The 24,718-nt window shown below is 44.1% G+C and overlaps 2 protein-coding genes across 5 annotated transcripts in view; one reads left to right on the top strand and one right to left on the bottom strand.

The window, feature by feature from the left end:
* Window positions 1-126: 126 nt before the first annotated feature.
* Window positions 127-4,626, top strand: LOC110532056 (vesicle-associated membrane protein-associated protein B). 3 transcript variants are annotated; one of them, XM_090184288.1, is made up of 7 exons: window positions 127-393; window positions 902-1,006; window positions 1,591-1,743; window positions 1,890-1,993; window positions 2,306-2,386; window positions 2,650-2,826; window positions 3,055-4,626. In XM_090184288.1, the coding sequence occupies exons 4-7, from the start codon at window positions 1,892-1,894 to the stop codon at window positions 3,217-3,219; spliced, it is 525 nt and encodes a 174-aa protein (XP_090040414.1). In that variant the 5' UTR covers window positions 127-393; window positions 902-1,006; window positions 1,591-1,743; window positions 1,890-1,891; the 3' UTR covers window positions 3,220-4,626. The 3 variants fall into 3 exon arrangements, with proteins under 3 accessions (XP_090040414.1, XP_090040415.1, XP_021471331.1); XM_090184289.1 differs by having other exon boundaries at window positions 130-393; window positions 902-1,182; XM_021615656.3 differs by lacking the exon at window positions 902-1,006 and having other exon boundaries at window positions 130-393.
* A 3,087-nt stretch (window positions 4,627-7,713) lies between these two features.
* Window positions 7,714-24,718, bottom strand: part of LOC110532055 (guanine nucleotide-binding protein G(s) subunit alpha) — a 34,785-nt gene continuing 17,780 nt past the window's right edge. Inside the window, exons 7-12 of one of the 2 annotated variants that reach the window (XM_021615654.3) lie at window positions 15,309-15,382; window positions 15,071-15,129; window positions 14,680-14,800; window positions 10,706-10,836; window positions 10,466-10,551; window positions 7,714-10,209 (exon numbers count right to left, since the gene is read on the bottom strand). In XM_021615654.3, the coding sequence (XP_021471329.1) occupies window positions 10,063-10,209; window positions 10,466-10,551; window positions 10,706-10,836; window positions 14,680-14,800; window positions 15,071-15,129; window positions 15,309-15,382 (618 nt within the window). In that variant the 3' untranslated portion in view covers window positions 7,714-10,062. The remainder of the gene's footprint in view (window positions 10,210-10,465; window positions 10,552-10,705; window positions 10,837-14,679; window positions 14,801-15,070; window positions 15,130-15,308; window positions 15,383-24,718) is intronic. The other variant, XM_021615655.3, reaches the window with a different exon arrangement.

The following is a 24,718-nucleotide window of genomic DNA, read 5'->3' as shown; positions in this document are numbered from 1 at the left end:
TATCAGAGCAGAGGCTGTTCGGTTTGCTCTTTCATTTGTCCAGGTCATTTAAAAATGACCCTGCAAAAATGTAACAACTCACAGAAAAGATCTTCGCTGACATTCCACAGACCTGCCCTATCCCATGACGTCACATGGAGCCCTTCCTTCCTGCTTTCTGCTTGCTAGCTTAGCTTCAGCTGTTGTTGGCAGTCCAAGTTTTCTTATTTTTATCCTCAGCTATCCCTTACCGAAGTCAGGTCGTATTCAGGAACATTTACAATAGCCATAATAGAAACAGCTGCGACATATAGTCCAGGTAATTTATGTCAGAAAGGCTTACGAACGTCTGTGACATGGCCAGACAAGAACAAGTCCTCCAGCTTGAGCCACCACACGAACTGAAATTTAGAGGTAAGACTAGGGCAGGGCCTGATAGTTTGGTCTGCAAATATTTGACCGTCGTTCCTAGATAATGTATTAACAATAGTGTTAACTTCATTGTGAAAAGATGGGTCTGCACACGGTGTATCATATTTCATATTTCCTATTTGCATACCGACGTCTTCTACCTACCGATGCTAACAGGCTAACGCCTAGCTGTCATTTTCTAGTTTAGCCTGTAACGAGAAAGCAGGCCCGGATCATTTCCTCAATCAATATCAGTTGCATGCTATTTAGTTACTATCATAATCACGATCTCCCTGGTTTGTGAGTCGGCTGTTGCCAGCATAAATAAATACTTATTTCAATAGCTACTAATGAAAAAATGTCTAACGTTGGTAGCAAACTAGATACTTTATATACAGTACACTAGGGAAATTTCCATGAAAATAAAAAAAACTACCCGAATGGATACAGAGAATAGTGTTTTTCAATCCATTCCTGGGGCTAACCCTAAACGTGGGCATTTTTGTTTCAGCCCAGCACACAACAACAATCCCTCGGCCTCGATAAATTGAATCGGGATTCCCTAAGAACACGTCACTTCGATACAGCTAGGACCGGAAGTGACTCTTCGTAGCAGGTTTGAGCGCATTTTCGCTGAGACTAACCCTTTTCTTAACCTTAGTAATCCTAACTTGTTCCGTTAATTAGCCTAACCTGCTGCGTACATTCCCCTAACCGGTTACGAAAAAGTCACTTCCAGTCTAAGGCTCTTTCAAAGCGGCGTGTTTTTTGAGGAATCTCGAGTTGAATCAGGTATGTTATGGATGGGCTGAAACACAATTGTGCACCCCTTAGGGGGAGCCCCAGGAATTGATTGAGAAATACTGCTGTAGAAAAAGGTGACTGTTGACAATTGTTAGGCACGGATCAGTGAGTCCAAGCAGAATGGTAAGATCCGGAGGTGGACCGTTTTACCTCTTCTAATGGAATTATTGAACAGGGACTATCATTGATGATTGGTTTTGAGAATTATATCAATAGTCATAACAAAATAGATTAACTAAAGATACAAGTCTAAAGATAACAAAAAATATGTGGGGTCATCTCAATAAAATGGTCCTCCCCAACTTTTTTGGGGGAAAAAAATCAGATCGCTATAATAAGATGAGTCAACTAGCTAGCATTGATATCTATTGTCTGTTCTCTCTCCGTCTTTTCAAGGTCCATTTACAGATGTTGTCACGGCCACCCTGAAGCTAGGCAACCCAACGGATAGAAATGTCTGTTTCAAAGTCAAGACGACCGCGCCCCGTCGATACTGTGTCCGTCCAAACAGTGGCATCATCGACGCAGGCACCTCAATCAATGTGTCTGGTTGGTGTTGATTGCACATTTATTGTAACTGACAAATCTCAAATAGAGGAACTAAAAGTATGTTGAGCTGGTCAAAGTAAGGTAACACGTTGTGCTGTTGCTAAGAGGTTGCTCAGTGGCATGTATCTGTCTGCTTTGTTTCATAGTTATGCTGCAGCCTTTCGACTATGATCCCAATGAAAAGAGCAAACACAAATTCATGGTGCAGTCCGTGCTTGCTCCGTATGACATGACTGACATGGAAGGGGTGGTAAGTGTCCAAATGGAATGTGATTAATCTGAATGTCACTAATTATGATCTGATGATCACAGTAAGTCCATTCAAGTTGCAGTTCTAGTTCAGAGGGACTGGTACTTACTGTCTCAATCCTCTACTTCTTTAGGTGTTGCAAGTGGGACAAATGTGCTGTCAAGATATGCTTGTCTTATGAGTGTCATAAGAGTCCCAAGCTGGGTGTGGTCATCTTGGTGTTGCCTTGTGATTCAGTTTTCCGTCAGCCCTCCCCTCTTCTTCTTTTTCTCTCTCTCATTCTTTCTCTCATTCTATCCTTCCCACCGACAGTGGAAAGAGGCAAAGCCAGAGGAGCTGATGGACTCCAAGTTGAGATGTGCATTTGAGCTGCCGCTAGAGAATGACAAAATTGTAAGTACTCTGTCACTATATCTTGTCATATCACTACATCCAACTGCATGTATTTTTCTTAATATTCCTTCCCTCATATATTTCATTTTAGTGTAAGATGCGTTCAGAGCACCTTCATTCCATTCACAAACAGTTCCTGAATGATTGTCATCTCCATTGCATCTCTGAAGCAGCCATTGCCCTTTTTTTTTTGTATGTTGTCTTTCTCATCCCCATTCTGTTATTCATCTGCATAGTTCTGTCTCCTCCACTCCTCCCCACAGCATGCCAGTGAAAGCAACACAAATGTGTCCTCCGCCCACGTAAAGCCAGAGCTCTCCTCACTCCCTAAGTCGGCCAGCTCCTCCCTGGATGACGGGGAGGTGAAGAAGATCACGGAGGAGTGCAAGAGGCTGCAGATGGAGGTCCAGAGGCTACGGGAAGAGAACAAACAGATCAGGGTGAGTCTCTAATGGCTCTAGGACCCACAACAGTCAGATCTGTTCCACACAATACATTTATCTGCACCATCTGTAACAATGCAGACTTACTTAACAGGCCTCACCTTTCGTTTCTTATTTGAGATGGGTAATTGACTGATTTGAGATCAGTAACGGCTGTTTCACTGTTATTGCCACAAAAAAACAGCTGTTCTATATTTGCCCTGTGACTCCTCCCCCTTTACCAAGGAGGATGATGGTCTGCGGAAGAGGAAAGTCACCTCCATGGTGTCCTCCCCCCACTCCTCTTCCTCCCAGGCCATGACGAAGGAGGAGGGCCTAAGTACCCGTGTTCTGGCGCTCTGCGTGCTGTTCTTCGTCATCGGAGTCATCATTGGGAAATTGGTCCTGTAGACAGCCAGTGGCAGCGTGCTCGGAGGACCGAACAAAACAACAACGGGATGTATACTTTTTGTTGTTGCGTAATGCAACATCACAAGTTTATTTGAGTAGTGACATTTTTTAACATAAAGCGAAGGTAATCAAGAGTCGTCTTGCCTTTTTAAAATCACTCTATTCTCCGTCCTTCCACTCCTACTCGCACAGATACAGTACAAATTATTGTGTGGGGGAAGTGGCAACGTTGTGATCTATAAGTAGCAATGTGTTCCGGTAAGGCCAAGGCTTTTCCTACTGCAGGATTAACGTGACAGTTCTGATGTTGTGTGAATGTTTTACTCATTGCTTTTTTTTAAGGGAAGGACACTGTCTTGTGAGTCGAGAGGCTCCCTGTGAGTTTTAGCAAGAATGGGTAATTATGTAAATTCAGTCATCCAAAATTATTCCTTGAACAGAAAATGGATTTAGGAGGTAACTGAAAATGAAATGTTAACCATCGTTTTGTCCCAAAGAGACCCCTTTCCAATAGTCAAACTTGTAATTGGTTTTCAATATATCACAGAAGATGTACTGTCTCACCGTGCTGCAGTGAATTAGTTCTATGCACACTTGTTTAGTGACTGAGGTGAAAGTACAGAATGACCGACTTGTCCTTTTGGTCGAAGGCCTGGGATGTGAGTGATATCCTCAAGGTCAGTATGAAATGGCTGTCATCTTCAGAGAGAACAACAGTGATGCAGCTTTTCCAGATGACGGCAAATGGCTTTACCTTAGGTGAAGCCTGGAAATGATCCAAGTCCTGTATCTGATTGCAGCTGAGTAAGAGAAATATGCAACATCCATTTTTGACATACAGTACACTAAAATATAACGATGGGTTTGGACTCATGACGCTGTATATAGTTTGATAGTACTTTATGTTCTTGTGCTTTGCTTCAGTTTTCTTTTTTGAGTATCATGTAAGGCATAATTGTTTTGTAATTATATTTGTACGCACTGTATTCAAATCAAGTTCTCATATAGTGTCTACAAATAGCATGGAAATGACCTCAATAGTTTTCTTTCTTCCTGTCTTAAACACAGCAGCAAATATGACTGTCTTCTCAAAAGGGACCATCTCGGAACTAGCTATCGGTTGGGGTGTTTTCTCTCTTGGAATGGTTTCTACTGTCTTAGCTGTCTAAAGAATCAACCGTCCTGTTTGTATTTAAAATCACTTTTTTTTTGTAGCTTGGGGGGCTTGGATTGTGGATGGCTGGATGGAGATTTGAGCTGTGAACACTATATTAAAAACTGCTTTGGCGCTTCAGACCATCACATGTAACCACAATAATTGGATACAGTTTTGTATGTACATTAAATAAACAAAATATAATGGATTGTGTAGCATCATAATAATGAATTAAATGCATAAACCCAAAACTTGTTTTTTGGTGGAAAGTTGATTTGCTTCAGTCTTATTCATGGTGCAAGGACAACCAAGCAGAGGTGTAAAGTGCAGCCTTTGGGAGTTTGGAATGGCCCCAGTCAGTATTTTGCATTATTGTTGGGACAGATTTTGTGTTCGAGTGTGTGGCATGCCTGTGTCCACACAGTCTTTAATGCATGCCCTATTTAGTTGATCTAAAGATTTATAGGTTTATAAAGATTGTATGTAATCCTTTAGTAATACCTTATTCACTTGCTAACAGCTGTATTCTACAGGACCAAGGTTTCACAAAGCCCCTGCATTACTGAAAGTTGGACCCTCCCTCTATAACTTGTTGATAATCCTTCCACCTTCAGACAGATTTCATCTCGTTCAACTATAAATGCTTGCTTGAACAACTAAATTATTATTCTTACGGAGATGGGGCTGTAAGATTCTGACATGCATGGATTTGTCACCATCTAGTGGTGGAAAGTGGCAGACTAGAGCAGTGGTTCCCAAACTTTCAGTCACTGTACCACCAACTGAAATATCACATTTACATAAGTATTCAGACCCTTTACTCAGTACTTTGTTTAAGCACCTTCAGCAGCAATTAAAGCCTTGAGTCTTCTTGGGTATGATGCTACAAGCTTGGCACACCTGTATTTGGGGAGTTTCTCCCATTATTCTCTGCAATTACTCAAGCTCTGTCAGGTTGGATGGGGAGCCACTCTGCACAGCTATTTTCAGGTCTCTCCAGAGATGTTTAGTCGGGTTCAAGTCCGGGCTCTGGCTGGAACACTCAAGGACATTCAGAGACTTGTCCAAAGCCACTCCTGCGTTGTCTTAGCTGTGTGCTTAGGGTCATTGTCCTGTTGGAAGGTGAACCTTCACCCCAGTCTGAGGTCCTGAGCGCTCTGAATCAGGTTTTCATCAAGGATCTCTCTGTACTTTGCTCCGTTCATCTTTCCTTCGATCCTGACTAGTCTCCCAGTCCCTGCCTCTGAAAAAACATCCCCACAGCATGATGCTGCCACCACCATGCTTCACCGTAGGGATGGTGCCAGGTTTCCTCCAGACATGACGCTTAGCATTCAGGCCAAAATCTTGTTTCTCATGGTCAGAATTCTTTAGTTGACTTTTGGCAAACTCCAAGCGGGCTGTCATGTGCCTTTTACTGAGGTGTTGCTTCCGTCTGGTCACTCTGCCATAAAGGCCTGATTGGTGGAGTGCTGCAGAGATGGGAGAACCTTCCAGAAGGACAACCATCTCCACAGAGGAACTCGGGAGCTCTGTCAGAGTGACCATCGGGATCTTGGCCACCTCCCTGACCAAGGCCCTTCTCCCCCAATTGCTCAGTTTGGCTGGGCGGCCAGCTCTAGGAAGAGTCTTGTTGGTTCCAAACTTCTTCCAATTAAGAATGATGGAGGCCACTGTGTTCTTGGATCGTCAATGCTGGAGACATTTTTTTGGTACCCTTCCCCAGATCTGTGCCTTGACACAATCCTGTCGACCTCATGGCTTGTTTTTTTTGCTTTGACATGCACAGTCAACTGTGGGACCTTATATAGATAGTGTGCCTTTCCAAATTGTCCAATCAATTGCATTTTCCACAGGTGGACTCCAAGTTATAGAAACATCAAGGATGGTCAATGGAAACAGGATGCACCTGAGCTCAATTTCGAGTTTCATAGCAAAGGGTCTGAATACTTATGTAAATAAGGTATATGTTTATTTTTTATAATTTAGCAAAAATGTCTAAAAAACTGTTTTCGCTTTGCCATTATGGGGTATTGTGTGTAGATAGATTGAGTACATGTTTTCCTCATCAATTTTAGAATAAGGCTGTAACGTAACATGTGGAAATAGTGAAGTTGTCTGAATACATAGTATATCATATATCAAACAAAGTATGGAGGTCTCTGTTCAATACCGACACTACGAGACAGGATAAGCTATTCTGATATGGTTGTCACAGACCATGAACCCAGCCCTCACCCAGTCACCAGGAATTGCAAGCTATGTCAACCATTCAGGACATAGATAAAAACAAAGTATACACCGAGTATACAAAACATTGCCTTTTTCCATGACATAGACTAACCCAGGTGAAAGCTATGATCCCTTATTGAGGTCACTTGTTTAATCCACTCAATATTAGGAAGTGTTCATACTGGTTGGTATACTCAGTGTAGTTCATGGGTCAACCACCCTGTAAATCTCGCTCAATATCATTGAGAAGACTTGTCCATCGTGCTACATAGGATACCTACCTTCTGCGCGCAGTTGTGTCAATGGCAGTGTTCTCATGTTCAGGAGCATGGCACTGAACGGTGGTCATATGGTGCGGCAGGTTAGCCTAGTGGTTAGCGCGTGGGACTAGCAACTGAAAGGTTGCAAGTTCAAATCCCCAAGGTACAACTGTCATTTTGCCCCTGAACAGGCAGTTACCCCACTGTTCCTAGGCCATCATTGACTTAACAGACTTGCCTAGTTAAATAAAAGGTCAAAATAAATAAAAGGGACATTCATGTTGGGCTGAAACTCTAACCAGCAGCACTCCTGCCTCTTTCCTCTACACTTCCTTTGACCTTGAACTAATGACTAACTCGTCAATAGATGCAATTGAAACACATTACGTCCCCTCACCTACATAAAATTACTGCAGTTAATTATCTTGTAATTCCCTAAGCTACACTCCTGACGAGAAATACATTCATCAACCATTGTGATGTTGACCTACACCATGACAATGTTTAGGCAAATACCCAAAGACCCATGTTAATATTTTTCATAAACTGTAACTGTGCAAAGAAGCTTTGTGGGGAATGCCAGTGTCTGGGTTAAACTGGGAATGACCGTTCTATCGCCTTGGATGGGAAACAAAGACAGAATTGAATAGAGTCGTGATGCATGTGATAGATGCAGTATAATGTTCTCTTTGAAAAGCAGTGAAGTAACAGCGAGGAGTTAAAAGAGCTGTCTAAGTAAATACAGTGGACATAACGAGATCTGGCTAACGATGGATGAATGAAATGTCACGGGTGTATCTGGTGTAGGTTTGTCCTTGTGGTTGTGTGTAAGGACGGGCCTGTGGCTGTCTGCACCAAAAACCTTTATTTCGCAGAGCTCCTCTTCTGAAAGTAGAGACTCATTTTTGATGTACACAGTAAATGAAAACTAGGGCACTGAAGTGAAAGTGTAATACTGTACAGTCCGTCTGTTGTGCAACACTAGGAAGGACCCCAAAACAATACAATTGTTTGTTATCTTTAGCAAAAGAAAAAAAATAAATGTAGAAACAAGCAAATGTTTTGCATTTGGATATTTGTCATTACCTTTTACCTTTAAGCTATAAAAAAAAAAAGAAAAAAAAAAGGTAAATAAACTCACCCTTCATGTTGTTCGCTAATGAAACAAAACCTGAACAAAACCTAAACGAAAAGAATTTAAGTTACAGCAATAGGCACACTAAAAAAAATGTGTCACGGTTCTTTGATACTAATAAAATACTTTTTTAAATCCATAGACATTTCATATATTTATATATTTTTGGTATATGGATCCAAAAATAGACATTTAAATCATAAAGGGGAGATAGGGGAGGGAAATTAAAAATCCAAAGCTACGAATGGTTGTTCCCCTTCCCTGGAGAGAGAGAGGGGGGGGGGGGGGCAACTGGCCAATCCATACAGCGCAGTATAACACCCACTTTAGCTCGTTATACACGTACAGTCATGATCAAGGCACAGGGATCTTCTTAGTCATTTTTCAATAAAGTTGTACAAAATAATACATTTTACAGTCTGTACAAGAATAATAGTTCAGCAGTAAATTAAAGAGATACAAAGAGCCTGGGAAGGAGGAGGGAGGGGTAGGAGAGAGGGGTAGGGTAGGAGAGAGGGGTAGGGTAGGAGAGAGGGGTAGGAGAGAGGGGTAGGAGAGAGGGGTAGGAGAGAGGGCTGGGGGAGAGAGGGCTGGGGGAGAGAGGGCTGGGGGAGAGAGGGCTGGGGGAGAGAGGGCTGGGGGAGAGAGGGCTGGGGGAGAGAGGGCTGGGGGAGAGAGGGCTGGGGGAGAGAGGGCTCTGGGGGAGAGAGGGCTCTGGGGGAGAGAGGGCTCTGGGGGAGAGAGGGCTCTGGGGGAGAGAGGGCTCTGGGGGAGAGAGGGCTCTGGGGGAGAGAGGGCTCTGGGGGAGAGAGGGCTCTGGGGGAGAGAGGGCTGGGGGAGAGAGGGCTGGGGGAGAGAGGGCTGGGGGAGAGGGCTGGGGAAGAGGGCTGGGGAAGAGGGCTGGGGAAGAGGGCTGGGGGAGAGGGCTGGGGGAGAGGGCTGGGGGAGAGGGGTAGGGTAGGAGAGAGTGGGGATAAGGGAAATGGAGGAAACCAAGGAGGGGGGGGGGGGGGGGGGGGTGACCATATGAGTAAAGATTAGTGTCCCATTTATCGTTATCTTCCTCTTTTTTTAATTTCAGGATATTTTTTCTTTAAAAACATAACAAAGAGCATTGCCAGTAAAGTAACAGTGCATGGTATGTGGTGAAGTTAAGAGGATAGGGAGGAGTGAAAGAGGCGAGAGAGAGAGTGTGTGTGTGAGAGAGCGCACAGGGCACAATGGCACAACAGTCTACACAGACAAAACAAATCGTGGAGACAGAAACGGGGCTGATCAGACTTCTCTTAACTTATATGGTACTGTACTGTATATGGGCTTTGCACTCCGTTGAGTTCTGTGAACGTTGGCCTTTCTCCTTCCGCTGCTGTACCGACAAGGCAAAGTCATGTGACAATCCTGTGGGTGTCATGGTGTCCAAGCTCCACCATATTCACATAAATATTCCCTTCCCCCAAACCCCGCTCACCATGATGCTTCTCTGGTTCATTGTCCGTCATTGAAATTGCTCCTGGTAGGTATCTTGGCTGTGATTCATTGAAAACACTGAGCCAGTCAATCTGTGGCTGCAGCCAGCAAGCAGCTAAGACTCAGGACTTGCTCAGTTCAGGACCAGTGACCATGCAGTCGAGTAAAAGCGTGTGGGGTTATTTTTCTGTATGCAAGCAGTTATGGGTAAACTGAGATTAAGTGTGCCTAAGAGTGTGTCTGTGTGTGTGTCAAAATATGAACGGAGGTTGTGAAAGAAAGACAGCCCGGTGCCATGTCAGTGTGCGTACTCGCGCCCGTGTGTGTGTGTGTGGTGAAATGGGTTCAAGTCTTGAGCACAGTGCTAAAATGCTGTGGAGTTCAGCTGATCTGGCTTGGATGTATTCTGTGTTTTGCAGTATTTCAATAGCAATTTCCATGTTGCGCTGTAGCTCTCATGTCTAGTTTGACTTCAGGAGTCCCCAAGAGCACACAGAGTCAGGGCGACAGGGGTGGGTTTCAGGGAATCGGGAGTGGGGGTCAGGGAGGGACCGGAGGTCGGGGTTCCGAGTCTGTGTTGCAGTCCCCTCCCATCACAAGAGCTCGTACTGCCGAAGGTGCATCCGCTGAATGATGTCCCGACAGTCGTTGAAGACCCGGCGGATGTTTTCCGTGTCGACGGCGCAGGTAAAATGGGGGTAACAATAGTGCCTGCCATCTCCGCTGGCTGTGCTGATCCTCTGAAGAAGAAAAAAAAATCACAGTGAAACACAATGAGACAAATTTGCACTACCACCATTCAGGACATCATCCCCTTGACTCAATAACAAATCTAACACTTACTGCACGTTAGCCTTCCTGCTAACTTATTCAATACGAGTAAGAGAAAGTCATCTCATTTGTCATCTTTTGTTGCGATTAGATACTATTTTGTAATCAATACCATAAGATTCCACGTAACATTAGCAGGGGAGACATCGGAATGTCTGCACTTACCAGGAACTCATCTCGTATGAAGTACTTTGCCCTCGTGACACGCGGATCCTCCCCTGCTTCCGGTGTTGCTATAGAAGCGTGAGAGACTGAATGATGAGTGTTATGATTGGATTCTGGTACACCATCACACATTGTCAGTGCCACAGTTTGCTATGGCGATTACTTATCAGCCACAGGAAAGAACATTCAGGAGCCACCTACTGTGGCTAAAATCAGAAGCAGTCTCTGTGTGTGTCTCACCATCATCCGGTGTGGTGTAGCGTGCAAACTCTGGGAAATACTCTTCGATTTTTGATTTCCCAGCCAACACCTTCTCCGCTAGCAGGTCCTGTTTGTTGAGGAATAGGATGACAGAAATGGTCCGCAGCCACCTAAAGAGACAAACACACAAGAGATGCTGGGTAAATACACAGAAAGCAGTCAGTGGTCCATTAGAGCGAGCAAATTAGATTAATGAGAGCATTTTAATAGAACAGAGGAATAGAATGAATCTTCATGTTCGTGGATAGTGGGTGTCATGGGTTGTGCACGTTTCTCTGTGTGTGTCAGTGGAGGCTCCTCAGAGGAGGAAGGGGAGGACCATCCTACTCAGTAAATTTCATAAGTAAGAAGGGAAACGTAAAAAATATTTTTTTTTTTTAGATAAAACTATACTAAAATATAATCACATCACCAAATAACTGATTAAAACACTGTTTTGCAATGAATGTCTACATTATCCTCAACAGCACCCTCTAGGGTAGCACCATCGTGTAGCCGGAGGACAGCTATTTTCTGTCCTCCTCTGGGTACATTAACTTCAATACAAAACCTAGGAGGTTCATGGTTCTCACCCCTTCCATAGACTTAAACAGTAATTATGACAACTTCGGGGGACGTACTTCAACCTATCAGAGCTCTATCAGCTGCAGTATGAACTGACATGCTGTCCACCCAATCAAAGGATCAGAAAATAAATCTACTACTGAAAGCATAAGCTGCAGCTAGCTAAGACTGCAGTGCATAAAGTGCGGTGAGTCGTTGACTCAGACAATTGTACAGTTTTGAACAAATTAATTTGTCAAATTAAGGAGAAGCAGCAGAGAGAGCTAGCTAGCTATATTGCTTTGTATGTTCTTTTCTTCTTAGTTTACCTTTCTTTTAGTTAGAAAATGCATCTAATTTGGCCTAGCAACCTGACTCGGAGAGGAATGCTACAGTGGGGAGAACAAGTATTTGATAACCTGCAAAATTGGCAGTGTTTCCTACTTACAAAGCATGTAGAGGTCTGTAATTTTTATCATAGGTACACTTCAACTGTGAGAGACAAATCTAAAACAAAAATCCAGAAAATCACATTGTATGATTTTTAAGTAATTAATTTGCATTTTATTGCATGACATAAGTATTTGATCACTTACCAACCAGTAAGAATTCCAGCTCTCACAGACCTGTTAGTTTTTCTTTAAGAAGCCCTCCTGTTCTCCACTCATTACCTGTATAAAAGACACCTGTCCACACACTCAAACAAACAGACTCCAACCTCTCCACAATGGCCAAGACCAGAGAGCTGTGTAAGGACATCAGCGGTAAAATTGTAGACCTGCACAAGGCTGGGATGGGCTACAGGACAATAGGCAAGCAGCTTGGTGAGAAGACAACAACTGTTGGCGCAATTATTAGAAAATGGAAGAAGTTCAAGATGACGGTCAATCACCCTTGGTCTGGGGCTCCATGCAAGATCTCACCTCGTGGGGCATCAATGATCATAAGGAAGGTGAGGGATCAGCCCAGAACTACACGGCAGGACCTGGTTAATGACCTGAAGAGAGCTGGGACCATAGTCTCAAAGAAAACCATTAGTAACACACTACGCCATCCTGCAGCGCACGCAAGGTCCCCCTGCTCAAGCCAGCGCATGTCCAGGCCCATCTTAAGTTTGCCAATGACCATCTGGACGATCCAGAGGAGGAATGGGAGAAGGTCATGTGGTCGGATGAGATAAAAAAAAATAGCTTTTTGGTCTAAACTCCACTCGCCGTGTTTGGAGGAAGAAGGATGAGTACAACCCCAAGAACACCATCCCAACCGTGAAGCATGGAGGTGGAAACACCATTCTTTGGGGATGCTTTTCTGCAAAGGGGACAGGACAACTGCACCGTATTGAGGGGAGGATGGATGGGGCCATGTATCGCGAGATCTTGGCCAACAACCTCCTTTCCTCAGTAAGAGCATTGAAGATGGGTCGTGGCTGGGTCTTGCAGCATGACAACGACCCGAAACACACAGCCAGGGCAACTAAGGAGTTGCTCCGTAAGAAGCATCTCAAGGTCCTGGAGTGGCCTAGTCAGTCTCCAGACCTGAACCAAATAGAAAATCGTTGGAGGGAGCTGAAAGTCTGTTTTGCCCAGCGATAGCCCCAAAAACCTGAAGGATCTGGAGAAGGTCTGTATGGAGGAGTGGACCAAAATCCCTGCTGCAGTGTGTGCAAACCTGGTCAAGAACTAGAGGAAACGTATGATCTCTGTAATTGCAAACAAAGGTTTCTGTACCAAATATTAAGTTCTGCTTTTCTGATGTATCAAATACTTATGTCATGCAATAAAATGCAAATTAATTACTTAAAAATCATGTGATTTTCTGGATTTTTGTTTTAGATTCCGTCTCTCACAGTTGAAGTGTACCAATGACAAAAATTACAGACCTCTACATGCTTTGTAAGTAGGAAAACCTGCAAAATCGGCAGTGTATCAAATACTTGTTCTCCCCACTGTATTTATGTTAGCTAGCTGGCTAAGACTATCCAACACTGTAACTCCTTCAAGTCAAGGTAAGCTGTCGTTTTTACTAACCTTTTTACTAACCGTTGTGACTACTAAACTGCTTGCTGTACACTGTACTGTGTGATAGTATACTCAATCCAATCCATGTGTACAAACGCCTTAGTTCTAGTTTGTCGACTATAACATTAATACAGTGGAGAACCGTGACTATAGGACCTAGGTCTTCAGAGGAACCAAAAATCTTCCAATACATTGCATCAAACTCCAAAATAACATTACCTTTCAAACTTATTTCAGTTTATCTTGAAAGAGGATGCTAACAAATTAGCAACAACATCGTCTCACTACTACAACACAAGCTAGCTAACGTTACTAGTGTAAAAGGCTCTGCATGGTCAATCCGATATCTGAAGTGGCATTTACTGCGATCATGCAGACTCCACAGACGTCGGGGCTTTGTGTTTATACAGAACGTACCGCCCCCACCTACCGTCAACCAATCATGTCAATGTGGAGCACTCCACATTGTTACAAAATGTGTGCGATGGCGATGCGTTATGGAGCTTGATTTGATCCTTTTTTAATTGATTTATTATTTTAAAGGTAACCTTTATTTAACTAGGCAAGTCAGTTAAGAACAAATTGATATTTACAATGACGGCCTACCCCGGCCAAACCCGGACGACGCTGGACCAATTGTACGCCACCCTATGAGACTCCCAATCACAGCCGGATGTGATACAGACTGGATTTGAACCAAGGACTGTAGTGATGCCTCTTGCACCGAGATGCAGTGCCTTAGGACCGCTGCGCCACTTCACTACTAACCCTTCTCTTTCCAATACAAACTGAAGAGATGAAATCAGAAGATCATTAAAATGATTGTAAAGCTGAAATAGAAAAACATCAACAAGCGAAGGGTAAAGGTGAGAGGAGAGCGTGTAGATGCGAGAACAACAGACAAGTTCCCTACTTTTTCGCTCTTCCACAACCCAAAACGTGTTTACGCTCACTAACAGTCAATTACTGGCATTCTTTTGCATGACAATAACCCGGCTTTCAAAATCTCATGACCGCCACAGTCCTAGGAGGGACCTACCTGAATTTGTCCAACAGAAGCTCTTGTTTAAGTGGACTAATGATTAACCCCCAAATTAGTCAGATGCAGGCAACGGTATGCGAGGCGTTACTGAATGTGTCACTCACTGTCTGACCACCCTGATTACTCCGATTTTTCTCTCAACCTGTGCACCTACGCTATAAACTTTCATTTTGTATGCTAGGTTGTAGCAACCTCATGATGGGTATAGGGGAAAATCATGTAGTAGCCTAAACCTGAGCTGGGTGAATGGAATATGAATGACAGTCATCCAATATGCTTTCATAGAAAAAAAAGAAGCACTAGCGAACGGCACCGACCGCCACTGGTGTGTGCGTGCATTTGTGCGTCACCTGTTGTTCCAAATGTTCTTGAATAGATTGAGAGCCTCCTGTAAACGGTTGGTCTGATTGTCCTCCCGGATCACCATGTTGTAGCTGCTACTGGCCACCACGAAAATAATGGCTGTTACATCTAGTGGGGAAGACAGAGGGAGGAAGGGCACAGGCAAGCTGGTTTTGTAAACGGCAATCAATGACACAGTCAAAAGGCACTTCAGGTTTAAGCCTAAGATCGAAACACACAGTCATAGCAGAAAAGCGATGGTAGGAAAATACGGGAAACCTTTAGAGGAACGAGAATACAGACTAAGACCCTTCTAGACTAAAAATGATCTATAAATTAAATCCAAATTGTGAGTTACTCTATTGGGTTGGCCAGATCAAATGGAAAAACAAATGTTACCATTAAAGCACTGGATCCATTTCCGACGTTCATCCCTTTGCCCACCAACATCAAACATGCTGTTGAAGAAATGGCAAAGTGAGACAAATGCCACACACTACCACCTTGTGGCGTAGTGATGAATCACATGTTCGCTGCACTGTATGGACTCGTAAACGTCTGCAGGGCCGGGTTGGAGATTTCTCTTTGAGTATTGTACTAATAACCGAATGCGACGATAACCCTGGGTTATACTCACTGGAAATTTACTTTGTCCACCTGAAATCTGGTTTCAAAGATCCCAGAGGTGAGCACTCGGCATCTCAGTAGGTCCTGAGAGATGACAAAAGAAAGACTGGAGTCATTCATCTGCTTTATATTTATCAATATCAATATTCTGAAAAGTTGATGATGGAGTACAGTAGACATCTCTCTCCAATTGAGGTCTCTGGCCAAAAGTAGTGCACTATACAGGGAATAGGGTGTACTTATAATGGTGCCGTAGGGGATGGCTGTCATTTCTACAGGCTCCTAACCAACTGTGCTATTTTTTTTTTCGCATTGTTTTAACTTATTTTGTATATAATGTTGCTGTCTCTTATGACAGAAAATAGATTCTGGACAGAACAGCGATTACTCACCTCAAAACGGGACGAAATTGTGTTATTTAATGAGTCATACTTTAAGGACATACTGCTTTCCCGATACCAGGCCAAAATTGTGAGAATTCGTCGGCGAGTGGGTAAACTGCCACTACCATGCATACTATTGGCCAACGTGCAATCATTGGGGGGGAAAAAAAAAACTGGGTGATCTACGATCAAGACTATCCTACCAACGAGACATTAAAAACTAATATCTTATGTTTCACTGAGTCGTGGCGGAACGATGATACGGATAATATAGAGGTGTCTGGGTTTTCCGTGCATCGGCAGGACAGAGCAGCTACGTCTGGTGTGATGAAGGGCGGGGGTGTGTGTCTATTTGTCAATAACTGCCGGTGCGCGATGTCTAATATCAAAGAAGTCTCAAGGTATTGCTCATGATAAGCTGTTGTTCACACAATCTACCAAGAGAGTTCTCATCTATATTACTCATAGCCGTCCATTTACCACAACAAACCGATGCTGGCACGAAGACCGCACTCAACGAGCTAACAAGAAAATGCTCATCCAGAAGCGGCACTCCTAGTGGCCGGGGACTTTAATGCAGGCAAACTTAAACCCGTTTATCCTCATTTCTACCATGTGACACCAGAGAGAGAGAGAGAAAAAATATGTAAAACAAATCCCTCTAAACCACCGTTACTCCACACAGAGACACATACAATGCTCTCACTCCCTCTTCATTTGGCAAATCTGACCATAATTCTATCCTCCTGATTCCTGGAGGAAGTACTTATTGACTCGCTCAATACGGAAGTGGTCAGATGACACGGATGCTACGCTACAGGACTGTTTTGCTAGCACAGACTGGACTATGTTCCGGGGTTCATCTAATGGCATTGAGGAGTCACTTGCTTCATCAATAATTGCATCGACATACATATTCACAGTCCCCACAGTGACCGTACATACATATTCCAACCAGAAGCCATGGATTACAGGCAACATCTGCGGGACACTAATCCGGACGCGTATAAGAAATCTCGCTCTAGCCTCAGATGAACCAGCAAAGCGTCAATACAGGACAAAAATGTAATCCTACTACACCGGCTATGACGCTCGTCGGATGTGGCAGGGTCTGCAAACACAGCCACGAGCTGTCCACTGACGCGAGCCTACCAGACCAGCCTTTTCTGCTCGCTTCTAGGCAAGCAACACTGAAGCATGCATGAGAGCACCAGCTGTTCCGGACGACTGTGTGATCACACTCTCTGTAGCCGATATGAGCAAGACCTTTAAACAGGTCAACATTCACAAGGCTACAGGGCCAAACGGATTACCAGGACGTGTACTCAAAGCATGCGCGGACCAATTGGCAAGTGTCTTCACTGACATTTTCAACCTCTCCCTGACCGAGTCTGTAATACTGGCAGACTACCATAGTCCCTGTGCCCAAGAAAGTGAAGGTAACCTGCCTAAATGACTACCGCCCCATAGCACTTACAGTGCCTTGCGAAAGTATTCGGCCCCCTTGAACTTTGCGACCTTTTGCCACATTTCAGGCTTCAAACATAAAGATATAAAACTGTATTTTTTTGTGAAGAATCAACAACAAGTGGGACACAATCATGAAGTGGAACGACATTTATTGGATATTTCAAACTTTTTTAACAAATCAAAAACTGAAAAATTGGGCGTGCAAAATTATTCAGCCCCTTTACTTTCAGTGCAGCAAACTCTCTCCAGAAGTTCAGTGAGGATCTCTGAATGATCCAATGTTGACCTAAATGACTAATGATGATAAATACAATCCACCTGTGTGTAATCAAGTCTCCGTATAAATGCACCTGCACTGTGATAGTCTCAGAGGTCCGTTAAAAGCGCAGAGAGCATCATGAAGAACAAGGAACACACCAGGCAGGTCCGAGATACTGTTGTGAAGAAGTTTAAAGCCGGATTTGGATACAAAAATATTTCCCAAGCTTTAAACATCCCAAGGAGCACTGTGCAAGCGATAATATTGAAATGTATCAGACCACTGCAAATCTACCAAGACCTGGCCGTCCCTCTAAACTTTCAGCTCATACAAGGAGAAGACTGATCAGAGATGCAGCCAAGAGGCCCATGATCACTCTGGATGAACTGCAGAGATCTACAGCTGAGGTGGGAGACTCTGTTCACAGGACAACAATCAGTCGTATATTGCACAAATCTGGCCTTTATGGAAGAGTGGCAAGAAGAAAGCCATTTCTTAAAGATATCCATAAGAAGTGTTGTTTAAAGTTTGCCAAAAGCCACCTGGGAGACACACCAAACATGTGGAAGAAGGTGCTCTGGTCAGATGAAACCAAAATGGAACTTTTTGGCAACAATGCAAAACGTTATGTTTGGCGTAAAAGCAACACAGCTCATCACAATGAACACACCATCCCCACTGTCAAACATGGTGGTGGCAGCATCATGGTTTGGGCCTGCTTTTCTTCAGCAGGGACAGGGAAGATGGTTAAAATTGATGGGAAGATGGATGGAGCCAAATACAGGACCATTCTGGAAGAAAACCTGATGGAGTCTGCAAAAGACCTGAGACTGGGACGGAGATTTGTCTTCCAACAAGACAATGATCCAAAACATAAAGCAAAATCTACAATGGAATGGTTCAAAAATAAACATATCCAGGTGTTAGAATGGCCAAGTCAAAGTCCAGACCTGAATCCAATCGAGAATCTGTGGAAAGAACTGAAAACTGCTGTTCACAAATGCTCTCCATCCAACCTCACTGAGCTCGAGCTGTTTTGCAAGGAGGAATGGGAAAAAATGTCAGTCTCTCGATGTGCAAAACTGACAGAGACATACCCCAAGCGACTTACAGCTGTAATCGCAGCAAAAGGTGGCGCTACAAAGTATTAACTTAAGGGGGCTGAATAATTTTGCACGCCCAATTTTTCAGTTTTTGATTTGTTAAAAAAGTTTGAAATATCCAATAAATGTCGTTCCACTTCATGATTGTGTCCCACTTGTTGTTGATTCTTCACAAAAAAATACAGTTTTATATCTTTATGTTTGAAGCCTGAAATGTGGCAAAAGGTCGCAGAGTTCAAGGGGGCCGAATACTTTCGCAAGGCACTGTACGTCAGTAGACATGGAGTGCTTTGAAAGGCTGGTCATGGCTCACATTAACACCATCCTCCCGGAAACCCTAGACGCCAATTCACATACCGCCCCAACAGATCTCAAATCACACTCCACACTGCCCTTTCCCACCTGGACAAAAAGAAGACCTATATGAGAATGCTGTTCATTGACTACAGCTCAACGTCTAACACCATAGTGCCCACAAAGCTCATCATTAAGCTAAGGACCCTGGGACTAAACACCTCCCTCTGCAACTGGATCCTGGACTTCCTGACGGGCCACCCCCAGTTGGTAAGGGAAGGCAAAAACACATCTGCCCTGCTGATCCTCAACACTGGGGCCCTTCAGAGGTGGGTGCTGAGTTAGCCTGAAGCTAGCCCGGCCAGGGCTCCTGTGCTACCACCGAAGTCCACTCCTGGGCTACAATTTTCGGACCCCTTCTACTGCCGGTACGGGGCAATGAACCCCGCCGATCCTCTACGACTGGAATACTGACATAATCTGCCCGAGGATTCCAACAGGCCCCTCAGGCCCTGCTAACTGTCAGAATAGCTGTGGTCCCAGTCAGCCCAACCACTCACTGGACCCATATGTTCCCTTGGCTACGCATGCCTCTCTCTAATATCAATATGCCTCATCCATTACTGTCCTGGTTAGTGATTACTGTCTTATTTCACTGTAGAGCCTCTAGCCCTGCTCAATATGCCTTAACCAACCATGTTGTCCCACCTCCTACATATGCGATGACATCACCTGGTTTAAACGTCTCTAGAGACTATATCTCTCTCATCATTACTCAATGCCTAGGTTTACCGCCAATGTACTCACATCCTACCTTACCTTTGTCTGTACACTATGCCTTGAATATATGCTATCGTGCCCAGAAACCTGCTCCTTTTACGCTCTGTTCCGAACGTGCTAAATGGCCAGTTCGTATAGCATTTAGCCGTACCCTTATCCTACTTCTCCTCTGTTCCTCTGGTGATGTAGAGGTTAATCCAGGTCCTGCAGTGCCTAGCTCCACTCCCACTCCCCAGGTGCTCACATTTGTTGACTTCTGTAACCGTAAAAGCCTTGGTTTTATGCATGTTAACATTAGAAGCCTACTCCCTAAGTTTGTTTTAGTCACTGCTTTCGAACACTCTGCCAACCCGGATGTCTTAGCCGTGTCTGAATCCTGGCTTAGGAAAACCACCAAAAACCCTGAAACCTCCATCGCTAACTAACATTTTCCGCCAAGATAGAACTGCCAAAGGGGGCGGTGTTGCAATCTACTGCAAAGATAGCCTATAGAGTTCTGTATTACTATCCAAGTCTGTACCCAAACAATTTGAGCTTCTACTTCTAAAAATTCACCTTTTCAGAAACAAGTCTCACTGTTGCCGCTTGCTATAGACCTCCCTCTGCCCCAGGCTGTGCCCTCGATACCATATGTGAATTGATTGCCCCCCATCCATCTTCTGAGCTCGTGCTACTAGGTGACCTAAACTGGGACATGCTTAACACCCCGGCCATCCTACAATCCAAGCTTGATGCCCTCAAATCTCACACAAATGATCAATGAACCTACCAGGTACAACTCCAAATCCGTAAACACAGGCACCCTCATAGATGTCATCCTAGCTAACTCGCCCTCCAAATACACCTCTGCTGTTTTCAATCAAGATCTCAGCGATCACTGCCTCATCGCCTGCATCCGTAATGGGTCTGCGACCAAATGACCACCCCTCATCACTGACAAACGCTCCCTAAAACACTTCAGCGAGCAGGCCTTTCTAATTGACCTGGCCGGGGTATCCTGGAATGACATTGACCTGATCCCGTCAGTAGATGATGCCTGGCTATTCTTTAAGTGCCTTCCACACCATCTTAAATAAGCATGCCCCGTTAAAAAATGTAGAACTAGGAATAGATATAGTCCTTAGTTCACTCCAGACCTGTCTGCCCTTGACCAGCACAAAAAACCTTCTGTGGCGTTCTGCATTAGCATCGAATAGCCCCCGTGATACGCAACTTTTCAGGGAAGTTAGCTTTTCTAAGGCTAGCTTCTTCAAACAGAAATTTGCATCCTGTAGTACTAACTCAAAAAAGTTCTGGGACACTAAAGTCCATGGAGAATAAGAGCATCTCCTCCCAGCTGCTCACTGCTCTGAGGCTAGGAAACACTGTCACCACTGATAAATCCACTATAATTGAGAATTTCAATAAGCATTTCTCTATGGCTGGCCATGCTTTCCACCTGGCTACCCCTACCCCGGTCAACTGCCCGTGATCCTACACAGCAACCCGCCAAAGCCCCCACCATTTCTCCTTTACCCAAATTCAGATAGCTAATGTTCTGAAAGAGCTGCAAAATCTGGACCCCTACAAATCAGCCAGGCTAGACAATCTGCCCAAATTGTTGCAACCCCTATTACTAGCCTGTTCAACCTCTTTCGTATCGTCTGAGATTCCCAAAGATTGGATAGCTGCCGCGGTCATCCCCCTCTTCAAAGGGGGTGACACTCTAGGTCTGTAGCAGTTTGGGTCTACAGTGCCTTGCGAAAGTATTCGGCCCCCTTGAACTTTGCGACCTTTTGCCACATTTCAGGCTTCAAACATAAAGATATAAAACTGTATTTTTTTGTGAAGAATCAACAACAAGTGGGACACAATCATGAAGTGGAACGACATTTATTGGATATTTCAAACTTTTTTAACAAATCAAAAACTGAAAAATTGGGCGTGCAAAATTATTCAGCCCCCTTAAGTTAATACTTTGTAGCGCCGCCTTTTGCTGCGATTACAGCTGTAAGTCGCTTGGGGTATGTCTCTATCAGTTTTGCACATCGAGAGACTGACATTTTTTCCCATTCCTCCTTGCAAAACAGCTCGAGCTCAGTGAGGTTGGATGGAGAGCATTTGTGAACAGCAGTTTTCAGTTCTTTCCACAGATTCTCGATTGGATTCAGGTCTGGACTTTGACTTGGCCATTCTAACACCTGGATATGTTTATTTTTGAACCATTCCATTGTAGATTTTGCTTTATGTTTTGGATCATTGTCTTGTTGGAAGACAAATCTCCGTCCCAGTCTCAGGTCTTTTGCAGACTCCATCAGGTTTTCTTCCAGAATGGTCCTGTATTTGGCTCCATCCATCTTCCCATCAATTTTAACCATCTTCCCTGTCCCTGCTGAAGAAAAGCAGGCCCAAACCATGATGCTGCCACCACCATGTTTGACAGTGGGGATGGTGTGTTCAGCTGTGTTGCTTTTACGCCAAACATAACGTTTTGCATTGTTGCCAAAAAGTTCCATTTTGGTTTCATCTGACCAGAGCACCTTCTTCCACATGTTTGGTGTGTCTCCCAGGTGGCTTGTGGCAAACTTTAAACGACACTTTTTATGGATATCTTTAAGAAATGGCTTTCTTCTTGCCACTCTTCCATAAAGGCCAGATTTGTGCAATATACGACTGATTGTTGTCCTATGGACAGAGTCTCCCACCTCAGCTGTAGATCTCTGCAGTTCATCCAGAGTGATCATGGGCCTCTTGGCTGCATCTCTGATCAGTCTTCTCCTTGTATGAGCTGAAAGTTTAGAGGGACGGCCAGGTCTTGGTAGATTTGCAGTGGTCTGATACTCCTTCCATTTCAATATTATCGCTTGCACAGTGCTCCTTGGGATGTTTAAAGCTTGGGAAATCTTTTTGTATCCAAATCCGGCTTTAAAACTTCTTCACAACAGTATCTCGGACCTGCCTGGTGTGTTCCTTGTTCTTCATGATGCTCTCTGCGCTTTTAACGGACCTCTGAGACTATCACAGTGCAGGTGCATTTATACTGAGACTTGATTACACACAGGTGGATTGTATTTAACATCATTAGTCATTTAGGTCAACATTGGATCATTCAGAGATCCTCACTGAACTTCTGGAGAGAGTTTGCTGCACTGAAAGTAAAGGGGCTGAATAATTTTGCACGCCCAATTTTTCAGTTTTTGATTTGTTAAAAAAGTTTGAAATATCCAATAAATGTCGTTCCACTTCATGATTGTGTCCCACTTGTTGATTCTTCACAAAAAAATATAGTTTTATATCTTTATGTTTGAAACCTGAAATGTGGCAAAAGGTCGCAAAGTTCAAGGGGGCCGAATAATTTCGCAAGGCACTGTATATCTATCCTACCATGTCTTTCTAAAGTCTTCGAAGGCCAAGTTAACAGATAACCGACCATTTCGAATCCCACCGTACCTTCTCCACTATGCAATCTGGTTTCAGAGCTGATCATGGGTGCACCTCAGTCACGCTCAAGGTCCTAAACGACATCATAACCGCCATCGATAAGAGACTGTGCAGCCGTATTCATCGACCTGGCCAAGGCTTTCGACTCTGTCAATCACCACATCCTCATCGGCAGACTCGACAGCCTTGGTTTCTCAATTGCCCTGCCTGGTTTACCAACTACTTCTCAGATTCTAGATTTCAGTGTGTCAAATCGGAGGGCCTGTTGTCCAGACCTATGGCAGTCTCTATGGGGGTGCCACAGGGTTCAATCCTCGTGCCGACTCTCTTCTCTGTATACATCAATGATGTTGCTCTTGCTGCTGGTGACTCTGGTACACCTCTACGCAGACGACACCATTCTGTATACTTCTGGCCCTTCTTTGGACACTTAACTAACCTCCAGACGAGCTTCAATGCCATACAACTCTCCTTCCGTGGCCTCCAACTGCTCTTAAAACGCAAGTAAAACTAAATGCATGCTATTCAACCGATCACTGCCCGCACCTGCTCGCCCGTCCAGCATCACTACTCTGGACGGCTCTGACTTAGAATACGTGGACAAGAACAAATATCTAGGTGTCTGGTTAGACTGTAAACTCTCCTTCCAGACTCACATTAAGCATCTCCAATCAAATTAAATCTAGAATTGGCTTCCTATATCGCAACAAAGCATCCTTCACTCATGCTGCCAAACATACCCTCGTAAAACTGACCATCCTACCGATCCTCGACTTCAGTGATGTCATCTATAAAATAGCCTCCAACACTCTACTCAACAAACTGGATGCAGTCTATCACAGTGCCATCCGTTTTGTCACCAAAGTCCCATACACTACCCACCGCTGCGACCTGTACACTCTTATTGGCTGACCCTCGCTTCATACTCGTCGCCAAACCCACAGGTTGATACAGGTTATCAACAAGTCTCTGCTAGGTAAAGCCCCGCCTTATCTCAGCTCACTGGTCACAACAGCACCCACTCGTAGCACGCGCTCCAGCAGGTATATCTCACTGGTCACCCCCAAAGCCAATTCTTCCTTTGGTCGTCTTTCCTTCCAGTTCTCTGCTGCCAATGACTGGAACGAACTGCAAAAATCTCTGAAGCTGGAGACTCATATCTCCCTCACTAGCTTTAAGCACCAGCTGTCAGAGCAGCTCACAGATCACTACACCAGTACATAGCCCACCTGTAAACAGCCCATCTATCTACCTACCTCATCCCCATACTGTATTTATTTATCTTGCTCCTTTCCACCCAAGTATCTCTACTTACACATTCATCTTCTGCACATCTACCATTCCAGTGTTTAATTGCTATACTGTAATTACTTCACCACCATGGCCTATTTATTGCCTTAACTCCCGTATCTTACGTCATTTGCACTCATTGTACATAGACTTTTTGTTTTCTTTTGTTCTACTGTATTATTGACTATGTTTTGTTTATTCCATGTGTAACTCTGTGTTGTTGTATGTGTCGAATTGCTATGCTTTCTTGGCCAGGTCGCAGTTGCAAATGAGAACTTGTTCTCAACTAGCCTACCTGGTTAAATAAAGGAGAAATAAAAAATTAAAAACATTTTTTGTCCCCTCCTGTACTCTGTTCACCCACGACTGCGTGGCCAAGCACGACTAACACCATCCTTAAGTTTGATGACGACACAACAGT

Source organism: Oncorhynchus mykiss, chromosome 9 (genome assembly GCF_057628025.1).
Source record: "Oncorhynchus mykiss isolate SJ-2025 chromosome 9, ASM5762802v1, whole genome shotgun sequence".
In the NCBI taxonomy this organism is placed as follows: domain Eukaryota; kingdom Metazoa; phylum Chordata; class Actinopteri; order Salmoniformes; family Salmonidae; genus Oncorhynchus; species Oncorhynchus mykiss.
Note: the sequence above shows the minus strand (reverse complement) of the source record. Positions and strands in the feature narration are given on the sequence as shown.

Bases quoted from the DNA above. Each gene is read 5' to 3' on its own strand.
- LOC110532056 (XM_021615656.3), top strand. From the start codon at position 306: ATGTCAGAAAGGCTTACGAACGTCTGTGACATGGCCAGACAAGAACAA. The intron at 1,744-1,889 runs GTTGGTGTTGAT...TTTGTTTCATAG, and splicing joins CACCTCAATCAATGTGTCTG to TTATGCTGCAGCCTTTCGAC. The intron at 2,387-2,649 runs GTAAGTACTCTG...TCCTCCCCACAG, and splicing joins CGCTAGAGAATGACAAAATT to CATGCCAGTGAAAGCAACAC.